Genomic DNA, 16,507 nt, shown 5'->3' with positions numbered 1-16,507 from the left:
AATGAATGAAAAGTCGTATTCTGGAATTTCAGGAATATTTGGAGAATTATTTACAAGAATAGACTTAAATGAAGCGCTCTTAACTAGCAATTACACACTGATTCATCGGAGTGCCACGGGATGCCCAATAATTAAAAATTCTCATACTGTTTCAGTTTAGCCTGAACCCTGCTTTAGTTAACTGTGGTGGGCTCCCTTGGTAGAGTTATATAAATAAAAGACCCTTTTAATCACCCAGAGCTTGAAGTGAGCATTTAATAAAGATCAAATCTCTGACACACGTCTTGATTGTAGGTAACAACTCACAGTCAGTGAGAGATTTAACAGGTCTCACAACCGTGGCTCGAGACCACCTGAGCACACTTGCAACAACAACACTTAATAACCTGACTGACTCAGGACTGAGCATATTCCTAGGCTCCAATTCCTAAGCAAAAATGCACAAAACGTCATTCGGAAATGTTAATAGACGGTTTGCAACTTGCTTTCAATTAAAGTTAAAGGAAATTCCTACATGTATAATACACAAATAGAACTATTTCTTGCATGCTTTTCAGTTCTATTAAGTAAAGGCAATGTCACAAACTGACTATGTAGAGAGAAATAAATGCAAAAGATTTTGGACGATTACATCAGAAAAAACAACAGAATGTGACCTAATGGCATACAAGGTCTTGCTATCAAAGAAGACTATGCAGTACAGAATAGAAGTCATTAGGAGATAGTGTGGCAAGCTATTTTATCTAAATGTTAACATTATTTACTGTAATGGTTAGGTGCATTGGTGACTCTAGTGTGTGTGTGTGTGTGTGTGTGTGTGTGTGTGTGTGTGTGCCCTGTGGTGGGCTGGCGCCCTGCCCGGGGTTTGTTTCCTGCCTTGCGCCCTGTGTTGGCTGGGATTGGCTCCAGCAGACCCCCATGACCCGATAGATAGATAGATAGATAGATAGATAGATAGATAGATAGATACTTTATTAATCCCAAGGGGAAATTCACATAATCCAGCAGCAGTATACTGATACAAAGAAACAATATTAAATTAAATAGTAATAAAAATAAAAAAAAATTAAAATAAAATTAATGTTCGCATTTACTCCCCCGGGTGGAATTGAAGGATATAGGATAGGATATAGCATGTTGGATAATGGATAAAAGGATGGGCTTAAAGTTTCTATGAAGGTTATATTATATAATACACTCGCTTAAATATTCTGTTATAACTCTCGCTAGGACGCAGCAACTTGAACAAAATAAACATGCAACGTGCTCCTCAGTATATGGAGCTTCGAACAAGCCAGGATGCCCCTGTGTCGGAGAGATAAGGTAGGCGCCGGACAGCCGTCGCGACGTTTAACCTCTGTTTGCAACTTCTGGGTGCATACCACCCGTACTTCTTCACTCAGTCACTCAACTTCTCATCAGGATGGTGATATTGATCAGTGTGTCTTCATGGTGTGAACCTATTGGGTCACAAATTTGTTTAAATGATGTCAGAATCGAGTGGATGACCGGGAGTTAACGGAAGTTTACTCCCAGCAAGATGGAGCAACGTGTCACACATCAGCAAGGAACATGGCAGAAATCGAGTCCTTCTTCAGCGACAGAGTAATTTCAAAGGGGCTTTGGCCAGCACGGTCACCGGATCTGACACCACCACACTTTTTCCTTTGGGGTCTGCTCAAAGGAAAAGTCTATCGGAACAAGCCTCGCACTGTGGAAGATTTGAAGGAAAATATCCAACGTAAAATTGCTGCTATTCCCCCCAAAGATGATTTCTGATACGTTCAGGAACACGGAGTGCCGTGTCGAAATGTGTCTGGCAAAAAACGGAAAGCACTTCTAGCATCGCACGTAATGTAATCGATTACACATACGTCAAGGTCTAGGGCGTATTTGTTTGGTTCAGATAGCTTCACCCTAACGGTTACAACAGAATATTCGGGCCCTCTTTCGAGTGTCTCTCCCTGTATTTTATTTGATAATTCATCAATGGATGACTTTTATAAAATACAAAACCTCGAGTGTCCACTTGTAGGTTTGTTGATTTCATATTCCTTCTGACATAGAGGTTTTACCTTGCAACTTAGGAGGTCCTGGGTTTAAATTTCAAGCCAGACTCTGTCTAAACAGAGTTTGTACCGTGCCTGTTTGTCTGTGAATTTGTTTCAAATAATCTGGTTTCATCTCATATCGCAAAAGAAATGTGTGTGACATTAACTGAGAGGTCGAGTTTGGTCAAGTGATAGCGACTGTGTGTCTGTGCAGGTTCTCAAGCCCAGAAATGCTCAGGCTTAAAGAAAGAACAACTCAGTGACCTAGAGATATAACATTTCATAACGCCATTTTATATCAACTCCTGTCTCACAGGGATGTAAACAAATGTAAGAAGTGCATGTTTGTTATACAGCAATGGATCAATTTAATTATACCTACTAATAATAGCAACAACAAAAGACAGAGGTAAGCAAACCACACAAGAGCTGTGAAGTTTTCTGAGCAAGTCACTTAAACTGCTAATGCTTCATACCCATCCATCCATTTTCCAGACCTGCTTATCTAAAGCAGGGTCACAGGGAAGTTTGTGGCTTTCCCAGCAGGGTAGGGACAATCTCTAGACAGAGTGAAGACCTTTTTCTGGGTGATCACACACACACACACACACATCAGCGGTCAATTTAGCCTCGTCACCCACCTCATAAACATGTCTTTGGACTGGAAAACAGGAGCACCCAAAGCAAACCCATGCGGACAAATGGATAACAAGCAAACTCCATGCAGGGAGAATCCAGGTCTCCTTGTTGCAGCAGTGCTACCACTGCGCTGCTGCTACATAGCGAGAAATGTACAAATAACTGTAAAATGTGCTTGTGATTTGCATCACCTCACCTAAACCTTCTTCTAGCTCCAATAATAATCAGAAATCATTCTTCAGAGCTAAAGACAAGGTGTATAAAAATGTGTTTACTCAGATGACAGGTCTGGTAGCCCACTCATACTCCATTTACTACTTCAGACAGGCTTTCGCTAGGTTTTGGAAACAGCTGGATTAATGCCACATATTGACTAACAGTCTCGTGACGAGAACAGTCTATATTTGAGTGATGGCATAGACTCAGTAAATGCCTCAAAAATGGTATCCTTAATAATAACAATAATAATAATTAAAGATTTTATTGCTGCGTTCAATGAAAACAGCTTTAAAGAGTTAATCTGCAGAAAAAAAGAGATCTCCAAAATGGTTTAAACAACATACTTAAATCATGAAAAATTATTTTGCGTCTTAAGGAACCGCCTCCTTTGTCCAACAGACAAATCACATTTGATTTAACAACTCTTTGGAAACTACTAAAACTACGAACACCGACAACTCACAAGGCCTTGTTCTGTCCCTTCTGTTATATAGGCTGTTATTTCAGCTCAACTAAATATTGATGGGATAATTCCTTTGGGGCACCCAAATGTATACACCTGCCTATTTTTGTTTAAATGCACATTAAATTGGTTCTGTTAGTCCAATAAAAAAAAAATTCACTACTGAATGTTGCTGTTTCCATAAGGTAAAAAATATGTTAAAATGAAGATGCTGCTTCAAAAGTTAGCAAGTTATACTTTGAAAGTGTGATTTTATTTATCAGGGGGGTCCAAACTTTTAAATAGCACTGTATTTACAGTGTTCATACTTATTAATATTAATAGACCAGCGATGTTATATGGGTTGGAGACGGTGGCTGACCAGAAAGCAGGAGACAGAGCTGGAGGTGGCAGAGTTAAAGATGCTAAGATTGGCATTGTGTGTGACGAGGATGGATAGGATTAGAAATGAGTACATTAGAGGGTCAGCTCAAGGACAGTTGGGAGACAAAGTCAGAGAGGCGAGATTGTGTTGGTTTGGACATGCTGGGTATATTGGGAGATGGATACTAAGGATAGAGCTGCCAGATAAGAGAAAAAGAGGAAGGCCTGAGAGAAGGTTTATAGATGTGGTGAGAGAGGACATGAAGGTGAAGGGTGTGACAGAACAAGATGACGAAGACAGAAAGATATGGAAGATGATCTACTGTGGCAACCCCTAACAGGAGCAGCCGAAAGAAGAAGAAGATGATTATTAATATTAATAAATAATTCTAAATATTATTATTGAGAGTATTCTTTAATAACATAATGTGTAGTTTAATGTGCTTTTAACTTGATATGTGACAACTGAATAAATGTGGCACAAGAGGATCAAAGCATATAAAGAATAAACATCTGTAACAATAGAAATTAAAATACAAATATGAACGTGCATAAAAGGAAGAACAAGTAAACTATTGCTAAGGATTTATTCTGTTCAAAGTTCTGAAATGTCTATTAGGTTTAGCAACTCTCTGGAAATGACTAAAACTACTGTATGAACACTGACAACTCACAAGGTGGTGTTCTGTCCCTACTGTTATACTTTTTACACAGATGTAAGTAAGTGTTGTACCAAATCTCCAACGCACATATTTTTTAAACATGCTGATGCTGCAGCAATGAAATAATTCATGAACTTATTAGAAATGCTTTATAGCAGTGAGAAATGACATTTTCTTAAATGGTGCTCTGATTACTATATTTACTTTGGAAAAAAAAAAGTTAAGTACCAAAACAGAAAGGCATAGGCTGTAAAAGGAAAAAAACAACCTTCTCCTGCCCCTAACATCACACACTTTTTCAAAGGAATGGAGAATTAGCAAGACACGCATCATCTTGCAAATGCTTGAGAAGCCAGGCTGATTTTTGGCTTGTGTCCCGACTACAGTTAAGCCGCCCCTGCAGTGATGAGGCTGACTTCTGTGATGAAGCACTCAGAACGAGGAGTTCCTTCATTGACGGAGGATGCCCCTTCTCACATTGTGGACAGGAGAAGACCTCATAACATCCACTCTAAGAAGAATCCCAATAATGACACCTACAACCCCGTTGGTCCTACCATTCCACCCAAACACTCTATTTTTTTCCCCACAGGTCATCAAACAGAATTTCTCAATTCTGAGGACCTCAGAAAAAAAGTTGTTGATGCTGATCGGGCTTGAAAAGGTTACAAAACCATCTCTAAAGAGTTTGGACTCCACCAATCCACAGTCAGACAGATTGTGACAAATGGAGGAAATTCAAGACCATTTAACAACCCTACCCAGGAGTGGTCAACCAACAAAGATCACTCCAAGAGCAAGGCGTGTAATAGCCGGTGAGGTCACAATGGACCACAGGGTAACTTCTAAGCAACTGAAGGCCTCTATCACATTGGCTAATGTTCATGTTCATGAGTCCATCATCAGGAGAACACTGAACAACAATGGTGTGCATGGCAGGGTTGCAAGGAGAAAGCCACTGCTCTCCAAAAAAACATTGCTGCTTGTCTGCAGTTTGCTAAAGATCATGTGGACAAACCAGAAGGCTACTGGAAGAATGTTTTGTGGACGGATGAGACCAAATTAGAACTTTTTGGTTTAAATGAAAAGCGTTATGTTTGGAGAAAGGAAAACGCTGCATTCCAGCATAAGAACCTCATCCCACCTGTAAAACTTGGGGGTAGTATCATGGTTTGGGCCTGTTGTGCTGCATCTGGGCCAGGGGGGTCACACCAGATACTGAAAGCAAAGGTTCACATACTTTTGCCACAAATATCTAATATTCGATCATTTTCCTTAATAAATAAATGACCAAGTATAATATTTTTGTCTCATTTGTTTAACTGGTTTCTCTTTATCTACTTTTAGGACTTGAGTGAAAATCTGATGATGTTTTAGGTCATATTTTTGCAGAAATATAGAAAATTCTAAAGGGTTCACAAACTTTCAAGCACAATTGTATATGCAAACTACGTCCTATAAATGTGATCAGGTAATTAATGATCCAGCTCACCCTCTGCATTATGAGTTCTGCTTTAGCAGTCTGGTAACAGAACAATTCTGTAATGCAGAATAGTGCACTGTCAGCAATTAGGCTGTTAAAAGTAGGAGAAGCAGAAAGTGAAAAGGACTAAGCAGACTAAAATGAATCAGTCTACGCAAACTTTTTGTATACAACGAGCATTTTAACAGTTTTCTGTGGATTACTGTCTGAGATGCCTGAAACACACATTCTTAAATGAATTTCTCACCATGTATTAAGAAACTTCAGTTTGACTTTGGTAAGTCGAGTAAAAATGCAAACCATTGCAAAAAAAAAAAAAATCATAGCTTACCTTTCGCCCAGAAAAAAGAAGATATAGCTGATGCATTGAGCCTCCATTTTTGGCAAGTTCCTTTTTCAGAGTCTTTGGTGATGGGATAACCCAGCCGCTCTTTGTGCTTTCGTGTTCTAAGCAGTGGAGGGCATTGTCAGATGTAAAGCACTGAGACTTGGGCTCTTGTAGCAAACTTCCCTCACTGTGTGTCCGGCGCCGCAAAGAATTCTGTACACTTAACATACAGTGTTTCTCACAAGCAGACTGCTCAATCATGCTCCGGCGCTTGCTGTCACTACGTTCTAAGTAGTTTAACTCATTGTCTTCATCATCATCTTCCTCATCATCCTCTTCGTCCTCGTCATCATCCTCTTCTTCCTCTTCATCCTCCTCTGCTGCTCCATCTTGTATGAGCGGTATGGGGTCAAAATTTTGACTGAACGTCGGGTCAAGTCTCACTTCAGGAATAACAAATGAAGCCCTGGAGACGTGATTATCATTTGAATTCTTCTCACTGGTTTCTCGGTGGCTTTCTGAGGCATTCTCTGTACTTTTGGTGGGCTCTGTCATCAAGGGCAAGGTATCTGCACTCTTTCCGACATTTTCATAATCAGATTTCTCAATCGAAGGTCCCTCTATGCTGCCTTCTTTCAATTTGACCCCCTCCTCCTCAGGAGCCATCTCGCCTGGCTCATCTGCTTTGGGCTCAAGCATCTGTAGAAAAGTAAACAAAAATGAAATTTTATTGTATTTCCTGTGGTAAACCGAGTTATAAAAGACAAAAATGTCTAACAAAGTGGCAGAATTACTGGAGTAAAAGCATGTGTGCGCTTAATGTGCCTCATAACTAAATGAATAAAAAACATGCTATAATTCCCCATTTAAGAAACATGTTTAGTATCACAGGCAATGTTCTCCTTTGCTTTGGGACTAAAAATCAACTGGAGACATCAGCTTCCCTAACAACCAATAATTAAGACATGAGCTTGGTGTTAGCAAAATCTTCAGAAGGTCATGAATGAATGTGCCTTTAATTAATCCAGGACAGTATATTTACTAAGGGAAAGGAAAGAAGCCCCTGGGGTCAAATATTCCAGTGGTCTAAATATTTTGCACACAATAAAACTAACAAACAAATCTGAGCTTTGTATGAGAAAACTACTTAGAAGATACTATAAATCAAAGTGGCTTAAAACTGCCACAAATGAGTCAGAAAGGTAAAAAATAACTGTAAAGAGAATAATGACTAATTTTCATCAAATTTTTTGACTCTTGCAAATCTGCTGGAATACAGAATAATTTTCTGGTAATTAAATACAAATGAACATTGGAAAGATGAGCCTCATCAGTTTTGTGCTAAACCTAATGGACATTTCAGAACTTTAAATAGAATAATGGATTAGCATTAGTTTTACTTTTATGCAGAGTTGAATGCATTTTCATATTTGTATTTTAATTTCTATTGTTATAGATGTCTTTCCTTTAGATGCTTTGGTCCCGGTGTTAGTTACACCAACTCTTGTGTCACATTTATTCAGCTGGCACATTTAGAGTTAAAAACACATTATACTGCATATTTTGTTATTGAAGTATACTCTCAGTAACAATATTAAAAATTATGAACACTGTAAATATTTACAAATTAAAAAAAAAAAAAAGTGTTCAAACAACATTGTAGAACACAGTGGGCACTGCCCATTCTGCTAGGCTTTACTGGCAAACCAGGCCAGTTAAGAAAGCAGATTTAACGAGGATGCAGGCATCCTAATGCACAACACTTTCACTTGCATTCCAAACTAAATGACTGAACTCCAGCTTGTACCAGGATCTGCCTGGACATTATCGAATAACAAAGATGTAAATCAAAATTTGCACTGGCATCTCTTATGAGGCCCCTGTGCAGACAACTTGAATCAGAAAGTGTGAAATGGACTCAAGCAACGACAAAGGCCTATAATTCAAGGAATGACAATTCGGATGGACAGAAGAACTCACCTACTAGAAGACACAGATTTAGTAACTGGATGTGACTAATCCAATCAGGAGAAGGTTTAACCTTCCAGGAAAAGCACATGCACCCCCATCTCTCAAAGGAAGAAGAAAAAGAGAGGAAAAGAATGAGGGGAAGCAAAGAGAAGCTTGGGAAGTAGGAATTGAATACACATTAATTAACTCTAGGACTCTCCCCAGGGACACACTGGGCAAATTCTCCAAAATGACTTTCAAACTAAGAAACCATGAGGAAGTGAAAAGATGAAATTCTCTTTTGTTGGTTGTCCAGGAGCTGAAACCCAGTCTACCAAGCCAAAACTGTGTGCCAATAGTCTGAAAAAGCAGAGAAGCCATTACTTCAAGGGAACCTCAGCATCTAATCTCTTGGGCCAGAATGTGTAATGCTCTTTCCCTATGAAATGGCAAAAGGACAGCTGAAGGCAAGCTGTGGAAGCAGCAGCACAACACTGACAAGGACCACACAGCAAAGAGAAACAGCACACTGTGACACATCAAGAGACCTCCACTTGAATCCGGACCAACAGCAAAACAACAACTCCACACAACATCAGTCATCATCGATAAAGACTTGGTATCGTAGAACTATTTATCTGTGCCAAGATAAAGTAAAACTCTAAACAGCCAGCCAATTTGTTATATGATTGACTGTCTTGTCTGTCTGCATTCAGTCTTACAGATTATGTCAATAAATACTATAATGTATACGCATTTATCATACTTATATAATCCTTGTGTTTACCCTTAAAATTAAAAATTGCATTATTATGTTCCTTAAAACAAGTGTGCCTCAGTTACCTGAATATAAAAATGTCTGAAGACATCCTAACAACAGAAAAAGGTAAGGTAAATAAAGTAGGAGCTTTGCCAAAATATTTGAGTAATTACCGGTATTGCCGAAGGCAAAACTGATAACTAATTCAACAATCTAAAATTTACCAGTTCACACATTTAAACTGACTGACTCTGAGTAGGCAAGTTAAAGTTTCTTTGCCAAATCCTACACATAATACTACAGAGTTAAAATTAATTTAAACATTTATTTAAATGCAATAAATGTATTACTATTACAATTTATACGAACACAAGAAATATTAAAAAAGCTGAGTAAGGAAGAACTTGCCTTTTGTGATGCTGGGCAACTTAATCATTTAACAGAGCCTAATTTCAAAATCCAAAATGGTTTTATAACAACTGTTATAAAAAACATACTCTAATAAGGTTAAACTACAAGTAATCCTCCTCCCTTACAAATGCATTCAATGTCTAAAACCTCTCCTCTACTGCATTCCTTTGCATGCTTCAAGGCCATGGGCCCATCGGCAATTCAAGTAGCAGCACATTTCATTTTAATAAAGTTCCAAAACTACTTAACACTAGAATTACCAAAACCTACGAAAAAACTCGAAAATCCGTCCCACCTAAAATCCCTTCGCACCTCTCCATTAGCGTCTTTTGTCTTTTAAATGTGTCGATAAGCAGCAAGCAGCCTGCTACCCCCCAACCGCCACACAAAGTTTTCTCAGCTGAAGTCTGTTTACCTGCATGTCAGTTGCTTAGAGTTGTAAAGAGTGGGAAGTCAAGCAAAATGACACCTTTTATAAATACTATATCATTATTTGGAACACCTGCATTTCATGTGTGTTTCGTGTCTACGACAATTTATGTAAACACATCATTAAAACAGAAACAGTTTTCATGTTTTAGCAATAATTGACAAAATGTAGACATTAAGTGTATAAAGTGTGAAGCCTGAAGTCCAAATATCAAATAAACACTTTCACAAAAGGTACAAGTATAACAAAACAAGTGCACTTTTATTCAAGAATATAACTGCAGAAAAAGAACCTGCGTTACAGTGCGACATTGACACGTCTTTAACATGACTGTTTTGGAGGAGTAACGGTAAGAGCTGCTGACTGGTAATCAAAAGGTCACGAGTTTGATCCCGCACAACTCCGTTTTGAGAAGTGAGCTGCTCTTATTCTTATTATTTTAGAATAAAAACAGCTGGTGTAAATGTATGATACTTGTAAAGGTTAGCATTGTTTTTTTTTATTAAGTTTTATTCTACCAGTTACATTCACACTCCCCCCGATCTGACACTGCTGTTTTTACATAAAGATGTGCTATAGCAGAGGTGAACTCAGATAACTGACGAGGGTTCTACATTGGAGAAAGAATGCACATCACACTTTTGCCGTCACTGTAATTTGTATATAAAAGCCAGATAGAATGTTATTTACCTTGATTTATTTACTTACTTCCTACAGCGTAAAGTCACAAGTAGAGTGCAGAGGTTCCTGTGTTTGATCGACACGGGCATGCTCAAAAAGTACATGTGTAATGCCATGAAAAGTGTATGCTGACACTTCAGTGTATATTTGATATTTGGACTTCAGGCTTCACACATTATACACTTCCTGTCAACATTTTGTCAATTATTACTAAAACATGAAAAACGTTTCTGTTTTAACCATGTGTTTACATAGATTGTTATAGACACAGAACACACATGAAATGCATGTGTTCCAAATAACGATATAGCATTTACACTAGTCCAGGGTTGCTCACATTTTTTCAGTTCGCGAGCTTCTTTTAAAATGACCAGGTTGAAATGATCTACCTACATTAAAAATTATATATTTATAGCATTCAAAGTCTGGAATCTGAATCACAATCTGATTGTATGGGTGGTTACCTACCAGGTAACGCATGTGGTTCGTCTGCAAGTCAGAAAACATTCACCACGGGTGCCCTATCAGTTGCGAGAAACAGATCATAGAATGTTTCATAGTTAACTGTCAAATAATGCAAAGAGTACGCAACACATGTTTCGCCCTATTTTGGGCTCATCAGGAGTCCACTGCACCCCTCATCGGAGATCGAACCTCGGACATCAGACAAACGTACTTTGATTGTGACATTGTGAGAAAAAAAATCCTCTTCCAATTCCACATCCAGCCCATAAACAACACATTTTTTTTAAATCCCTTCTTTAGTCGATATAAATTGGAAGGCTAACTAGAGCACTTAGATAGCTGGAGTTTTGCAGTAGCTTGCGCGTTTGATCGTGCGTGCGGGATGACCAGTGTGTTAGAAGAAAAGAGATCTCAGACTGGCCTGTATGTCAATCAAGTGGCAAATGCCATATGGAGGATATATGATAGACTAACGTTTAAAAAATGTTTTTTTGAATGCAATGCGATCTACTTGCACTATCTTTGCGATCTACTGGCCGATCGCGATTTATGCATTGAGCACACCTGCTCTAGTCTATACAACTCTAAGCAACTGACACGCAGGTAAACAGACTTGAGCTGAGAAAACCTTGTGCGGCGTTGGGGGAATGTGATAGCAGGCTGCTTGCGGCTTATCGACACATTTAAAAGACAAAAGACGCTGACAGAGAGGTGCAAAGGGATTTAAGGTGGGACAGATTTACAAGTTTTTTCGTAGGCTTTGGTAATTCTAGTGTTAAGGCCATGTCATATCACATGACATTTCTGCCTATTTTTATTCACAGACTTCACTTGCGTAATCTAAGAGAGTTGGAGGCTATCACAGCACACTCCCATACCATATCCAGCAACTCGGCCCAACCAGTCTGCGACTCATCCTGACAAAATGGGACAAACAGAAGAGAAACTCAGTCTGTCTGATGTCACTTGTTTTACATATCACAATAAAATGGGAAAAAAGGATAAAAAGGTCTGAGACTGCAGCAGAACTCACCATACTTGTAAAGCTGCTGTATAGGCACTGGCTTTGTCAGACAGTTACATCACTGGCTGCCAGAAAAAGCAGTCAGCTTGAGATATTTTGAAAACCTGATACTGTTCTGGAAAGTCATCACCTGATCTGACATACCCTAAAATTTCTAGTTACATAACCAGGCATTCACCGGTGACGAGAGCAGCAACTGCAGTTATCAAGTTTTCACATTCCCTCCGACTAGAAGCTGTGCAATGTGAAATCGGCTTTATTGAAGTGAAGTTTTTGACACCACTGTGGCAGCATTCCTGGACAGCATACAAGTCCATCTTACATGCTGGCAAGACCTCACACCAACTTAGGAGTCTTTAATTAACCCAAACTATATGTAGTACAAATGTGGGAAGATCCCTGGATTGGGGGTTTGGAATGGTTACACAGACAATGCAAGAATGTGCAAATTCTTGGAATCAAACCCATGCTCCTGGTGTGTGCCACTATACTGCCTTCTAGTTAATTTCAATGGTTCAAAATGTAGTCATACTCTCAAACATTTTAGAAACCTAGAATGAAATGATATATTAATTTATGAATTCCAATCTGATCACTTTTTATTTAAAGTTATGAACCAAACTAAAAACAAATATCTGCACCGATGACTCTCTCTGCTTCTCATCTGATGTCTTAAAGTTGCTACATGAACTGCCTGGAGAGTGAAATAGATATAGTAAAGTTGTACCTAACATCAAAAAAACTGATCAACTGTTAACAGTACACTACATTAGTATGATAAATAATTACAGCCATGGCTACGTTAACCCAGCAGTATCCTCAGCTGTATTCCACCCATCACCAGATATTCTGATGCTTTTCATTTTGAGACATCCTTCAAGTGGAAAGTCCATAGTGGTGTTCAGCAATGACGCGATGGTGGCTGGCTTCTCACGTCAGATCCAGTCAGTTTAATGCTCTTTTAGTCACCTCACACAATTTTTTTTCCTTTTCCCAGCAATACTGAGGTTATTCAGCATCTTCCACACAAAAACCTAATGTGAAAGAAATGCAACCAACTTCTACTGAGAACAATCATGTCGTCCAACCCTTTCTTTTGCTTTCCTCTTTACGCTCGGAGTACATGAACCACTTCCTCTCACAAGAGTTTTGACACAGGCACAGTCAGCTCAATAATGAATATTTTCTTCCTCTTGGGAGACCACAGTAATATACTGGGCCTGAACATTTTGAAATTCAAAAAAATTAACAAGAGCCTCCTGTTCAGGTTGGCTCAGAATTTCCAGGGCTAGAAAAGCTATAGAAGCAACTCAGGTATTTTCAGCTCAGACTTTTCCAGTACTGATTGTTCTCTGCCAAATATATACACGTATAACAGTATATCTCAGTGCTTCAGTTTAACTTCCATGTCCCTCTACAGTTCTTGTAGTGACTATGTCTTTCCTTAATTTGTAATTTTCAAAAACATATGCAATGGGGAGTCTTAACATTGCAATCTGCATGAAACTGGGAGATAACACAGACACCTGTTTATCATCCTCTCCCAGCGTGCTAGCATCAAGACTGGAATATCAGATCTCATCAGCAGCTGCAATAACCTCGGCAGAAGGAAATGCTGCTAAACCCAAACCTTAAATTCGTCTGGTAACTAAGAGTGGTCCATAAATTTCACAGCTGTCTGAACCCCATCCTTGGTTCTTGTGATGCCTTATCACAACTGCCGGCAAGGTGAGATTCAATTTTAAAGATAGTTTTTAGTGAAGGTCAGGACAAAGGATGAATAACTGATACTATCATTAGCTTTGTGCACCAATTTATGCAGAAACCCTGGAACATTCAAATTACTCTGCAAGGGCATACCTTAAAATAGGCACAGACCTGTTCTTGACAACCTTGTAGAAACTAACCTAAAATATGTATGTACAGGTATTTTTTATGTTTAAAATACACATTTCTCATATTTTAATCTTCAGTTTTTTAAAGCTATTAAAGTTTATTTCTGTATCTGAAATGAAATACTGTAGATACAAATTGCAAAAATCTCAGAAATATGTATGTGGATGAGCCTGTGGTGTCCTGATGATGGACTATCTGTCAGACAGAGCACAGTTTGTGAGACTAAAGGAGTGTCTGAGCAACAAAAGGAACAGGACTGTGTCCTTATCTCTTCACTGTGTACACCTCAGACTAGAAATATACCAGCAGGTCAGGTCGCAGAAATTCTCAGATGATTCTGCACTTCTGGGATGTATTGATAAGGGGGTGAGACAGAGGAGAGGAGTCTGGTGGACAACTTTGAGAATTGTCTGCAACTTAACATCAGCAAAGCCAAGGAACTTCTTATTGTCTTTCATCGCAGCAAAGAGCCTCTGTGTCTGGTCACAATTCAAGTGAGTGGATGTGGAGGTGGTGCACTCCTATAAGTACTGTGGGGTCCACATTAATGACAGGTTGGACTGATCTCAGAACACAGATGAACTAGAGAAGGAAGGGCACAGCAGCTGTGCTGGGCTGGTAACATCAATTCAAGAGAGGCCCACCGAATAACAAACTAATTAAAAGGGCAGGCACAGTTATGGGAAGCACTCCAGACACCCTGGAAAACGTAACAAAAGAGAGAATGACAACAAAACTGACTGCCAATACGAACAAAGCTGCACATCCTCTCCCTAAAACACTAACACTGAGGACTTTCAGCCAACAAATTATTCAGCAGATGTGTGTTATGAAACACTATGGGGGCACCTTTATATAAAACAGCAATACGCTTACACAATGCCTCACTGAGACTGCCATGTCTGAAGCTTTTTCTTCCTTTTCAGTCATTCTGGTGTGTGTGTATATACATACACTGAAATTTGGCAGGCTTATTCCTTACTGCGTACTTACAAAAGTTAAGCAGGTTTCATTTAGAAATTCTACACGTAACGGTCATAACGGTTGATAACGGTCGACAACGTCCGCCATGTTGAACTTTCTTATTTATGGCCCCATCTTCACGAAATTTGGGAGGCGGCTTCCCTGCGCTAACCGAAACCGATGTACGTACTTATTTCGATGGTATGATGCCAATGTCGGCCGCCATATTAAGCTTTCCAACGTCACAATTTTCCAACTTCCCGTGTAGGTAGAAGGCTGACCCCATCTTCACGAAATTTGGTAGGTGGCTTCCCTGCGCTAACCAAAACCAATGTACGTACTTATTTCGGTGGTACGACGCCACTGTCGACCGCCATATTGAACTTTCCAACGTCACTAATTCTCCAACTTCCCGTGTAGGTAGAAGGCTGAAATTTGGCAGGCTCATTCCTTACAGCTTACTTACAACAGTTAAGCAGGTTTCATTTAGAAATTCTACGCGTAACGGTCATAACGGTCAACAACGTCCGCCATGTTGAACTTTCTTAATCATGGCCCATCTTCACAAAATTTGGTAGGTGGCTTCCCTGCGCTAACCGAAACCAATGTACGTACTTATTTCAGTGGTATGACGCCACTGTCAGCCACCATATTGAACTTTCCAACGTCACTAATTCTCCAACTTCCCGTGTAGGTAGAAGGCTGAAATTTGGTACTTATTTCGGTGGTATGATGCCACTGTCGGCCGCCATATTGAAGTTTTCAAAGGTCTTTGTTACTTATGGGCCCATCTTCAAGAAATTTGGTACGCGGGTTCCCAACGCTAACTGAATCCTACTTACGCATATAATACGCCCATAGCCTGCAGCTCAGTCACTGTGTGAGGCGGTTGGGTCCCCATCCCAACGCCTCCCACGTTGTTGGCTGCCTGCCTATATAAGGTCATTCGTCGCTCCAGTCTCTACATTCCCTTCCTTGCTTCGCCACGGGATTCACGTCTCCCTGCTGATAAATACAGCCTTTTTATTTAATCCACGGCTTCTCCGCTGTTGTATTGTTCATTTATTATGATCATAGTTATTGTGTAGGTATTTTAGACTTACTTTACATTGTTCAGGTACTCATTTCCTTTATCATTACAACCTTACCCCCATTAACATCACGTCTATCGAGGTGATCACCATCGATCAAAGAACTGTCACTTACTGAGTGGTTTCCATGCCCAGAGATGGCACCTGCCTTTTCCATTCTCTTTGTTACATATTGCACGGCCATATCAGGCTCACTCTTGATATCCGGAGGAACATTGTGTCTTATGTATTGAATGACTGGGACAGGTTCAAGGTGCGGACTGATGACGGTACAAGAGATAATTATACTACACAGGAGCACTAGAAGAATGAAATGCTTAAGCCCTTCACCTATGGTTCTGCATGTGAGTTGATGGCTGCTGCTGAATTGTTCGGTTGTCGCTTTCAAGTGTACCGAAATGGCCAAATATTTTACACCTTTCGACAACCGCCAATGCCTTTTAAACATCTTAGATTGACAGGTGACGATTTCAGTAGTGGACACTTTGATGTTTATGAATGTTTAAACTCTCAAAAGCTGGATGTGAAGTTATTGATGAAACTGGTTGTATACTTACAACGCTTGACAGATGCTGAATGTCTCTTCAACACAAGTCCTACAAATACTGTCTTAATTGAAACAAACCAT

General features: G+C 39.5%; 1 protein-coding gene across 6 annotated transcripts in view; it reads right to left on the bottom strand.

The window, feature by feature from the left end:
* Positions 1-16,507, bottom strand: part of rgs3a (regulator of G protein signaling 3a) — a 493,869-nt gene that overhangs the window by 108,036 nt on the left and 369,326 nt on the right. For all 6 annotated transcript variants that reach the window (XM_039762724.1, XM_039762725.1, XM_039762726.1 and 3 more), the window contains one exon: positions 6,212-6,907. In XM_039762724.1, coding sequence (XP_039618658.1) covers positions 6,212-6,907 — 696 coding nt within the window. The remainder of the gene's footprint in view (positions 1-6,211; positions 6,908-16,507) is intronic.

The sequence above is a fragment of the Polypterus senegalus genome, chromosome 9 (assembly GCF_016835505.1).
Source record: "Polypterus senegalus isolate Bchr_013 chromosome 9, ASM1683550v1, whole genome shotgun sequence".
Taxonomy (NCBI): domain Eukaryota; kingdom Metazoa; phylum Chordata; class Cladistia; order Polypteriformes; family Polypteridae; genus Polypterus; species Polypterus senegalus.
This window is presented reverse-complemented; position numbering and strand designations above follow the sequence as displayed.